General features: G+C 38.5%; 1 protein-coding gene across 4 annotated transcripts in view; it reads left to right on the forward strand.

The window, feature by feature from the left end:
- Window positions 1-1,744, forward strand: part of LOC119591243 (transcription factor Sp4-like) — an 8,855-nt gene that overhangs the window by 6,253 nt on the left and 858 nt on the right. For 3 of the 4 annotated variants that reach the window (XM_037939949.1, XM_037939951.1, XM_037939953.1), the window contains exons 7-9: window positions 561-720; window positions 932-1,281; window positions 1,516-1,662. In XM_037939949.1, coding sequence (XP_037795877.1) covers window positions 561-720; window positions 932-1,281; window positions 1,516-1,662 — 657 coding nt within the window. The remainder of the gene's footprint in view (window positions 1-560; window positions 721-931; window positions 1,282-1,515; window positions 1,663-1,744) is intronic. The other variant, XM_037939950.1, reaches the window with a different exon arrangement.

Genomic DNA, 1,744 nt, shown 5'->3' on the forward strand with positions numbered 1-1,744 from the left:
GAACTGATGTTTTGCGGTGATTTTTTTCTTTTGTTTGTGATTAAGCCGTTTGTAATTTTTCAGTTGCTTGTTCTTTCTTTAAATGCACACATGAATATGGTGTGGTTTTTCCTGCTTGTAATATTTTTTCATCAATTTTTTTTTCCAATTTGCTAATAGTTTTGTTTAAATGGCTATCTTCTTGCATGTGAAGTATTTCAAATTTCAGGTGATAGATCAATCAAAATAGGAAAAAAGAAGATAGGGTAATTGAAAAGAGTACATAACTGTTTTGGTATTTATTCATCTTTTAAATGTAGCTTTATTCCATCAATTGGATTTAGCAGATGCTTTAGATTTCTTTCATATAAAAAGATTGAGATTATTTCATGCATTGCATTTTGCTTCAACTCATTGGTAACTGTTGCAACTCAAATCTGAAAATATAATAGCAATTATATGATACAGAAAGACTTTAAGTTAAACCTGCAGTCATGCTAATGATAAATGCTCATGAATTGAAAACACTTTTCTAACCTCTTCTTTTCCCTATTCCCCTTTTTTTTTAAATCTTTATACAGGTTCAGGTCCTGTCACCTTCGTCCTTACAGTCGCTCACATCATCCATTGGGGCATCCCAGCCTATCTCAGTGTCCACATTGGGCGCAGTTCCAACAACCACGCAGCCTTCAACGAACACGCTACCCACACAGATCCTCCCTGGTGGAGCACAGATCATAAGTAAGTTGACAAAGTATAGTTTAATATTTTTTATGTATCTTCTTTCTGGATTGATTGCTATAGTGAAAGGTACAGTTTATCACTTCTGTCATCAGATGTTACAGGATATTTTCTTCTTTTTCTTCTTCCTGTCCAGTCCTCCATATGTGGATGTATTTATTTATTATAAGGAAATCTTGATACCACTATAATTTTTCTGTCAATTCCACAGGTGCCAGTGGCCTACAGGGTGAGAGTGATGGGGGAGCCAAGTGGGTTGTCTCAACAGGAGGTCAGGTGAGCCAAGCTCAGGTAGTCCCACAGCCTGAAGACTCGCCCACGAACGACCCGGGCAAGACGAGATTACGGCGTGTGGCCTGCACCTGCCCGAACTGCAAGGAGGGGGATAGAGGTGGGGAGAACAAGAAGAAAGTACACATCTGCCACATCCCCGGCTGCAACAAGATGTATGGCAAGACATCACACCTAAGGGCACATCTGAGGTGGCACTCGGGTGAACGACCTTTTATTTGTTCCTGGCTCTTCTGCAACAAGAGATTCACACGGTCAGATGAGCTGCAGGTAAGGAAGGGATCAAATAAAATGCTCCATATAATGAATATTAGTGAAAATAAGGAAAAATCACATTTTAAAAATCCAAGGAAGAGGACCTTATGCAATTTATAGCTTCATTTTGGACAATAGATAAAGATGTTTGTAAGATTAATCCAAGAGCTTAGTCTTATTGTGCATTAATTATTAAATATTATATCTGTTCGTAATTTGCCTTTACTCATGGAATACTTCACCTCACAGCGGCATAAACGAACACACACAGGGGAGAAACGGTTTCACTGCCCCGAGTGTCAGAAACGTTTCATGCGTTCCGACCACCTCTCAAAGCATGTTAAAACACATACAAAACAGAAGGGGATGGTGAGTAATTGGAATGCTTTCTCAAATGTAAGTGGAAAACGGCTTCTTTTTTTAAAAACCTTATGCTTAATTACGGTTAATGTGGGGTAAGTTATCAAAAACTGGGATC

The sequence above is a fragment of the Penaeus monodon genome, chromosome 28 (assembly GCF_015228065.2).
Source record: "Penaeus monodon isolate SGIC_2016 chromosome 28, NSTDA_Pmon_1, whole genome shotgun sequence".
In the NCBI taxonomy this organism is placed as follows: Eukaryota; Metazoa; Arthropoda; class Malacostraca; order Decapoda; family Penaeidae; genus Penaeus; species Penaeus monodon.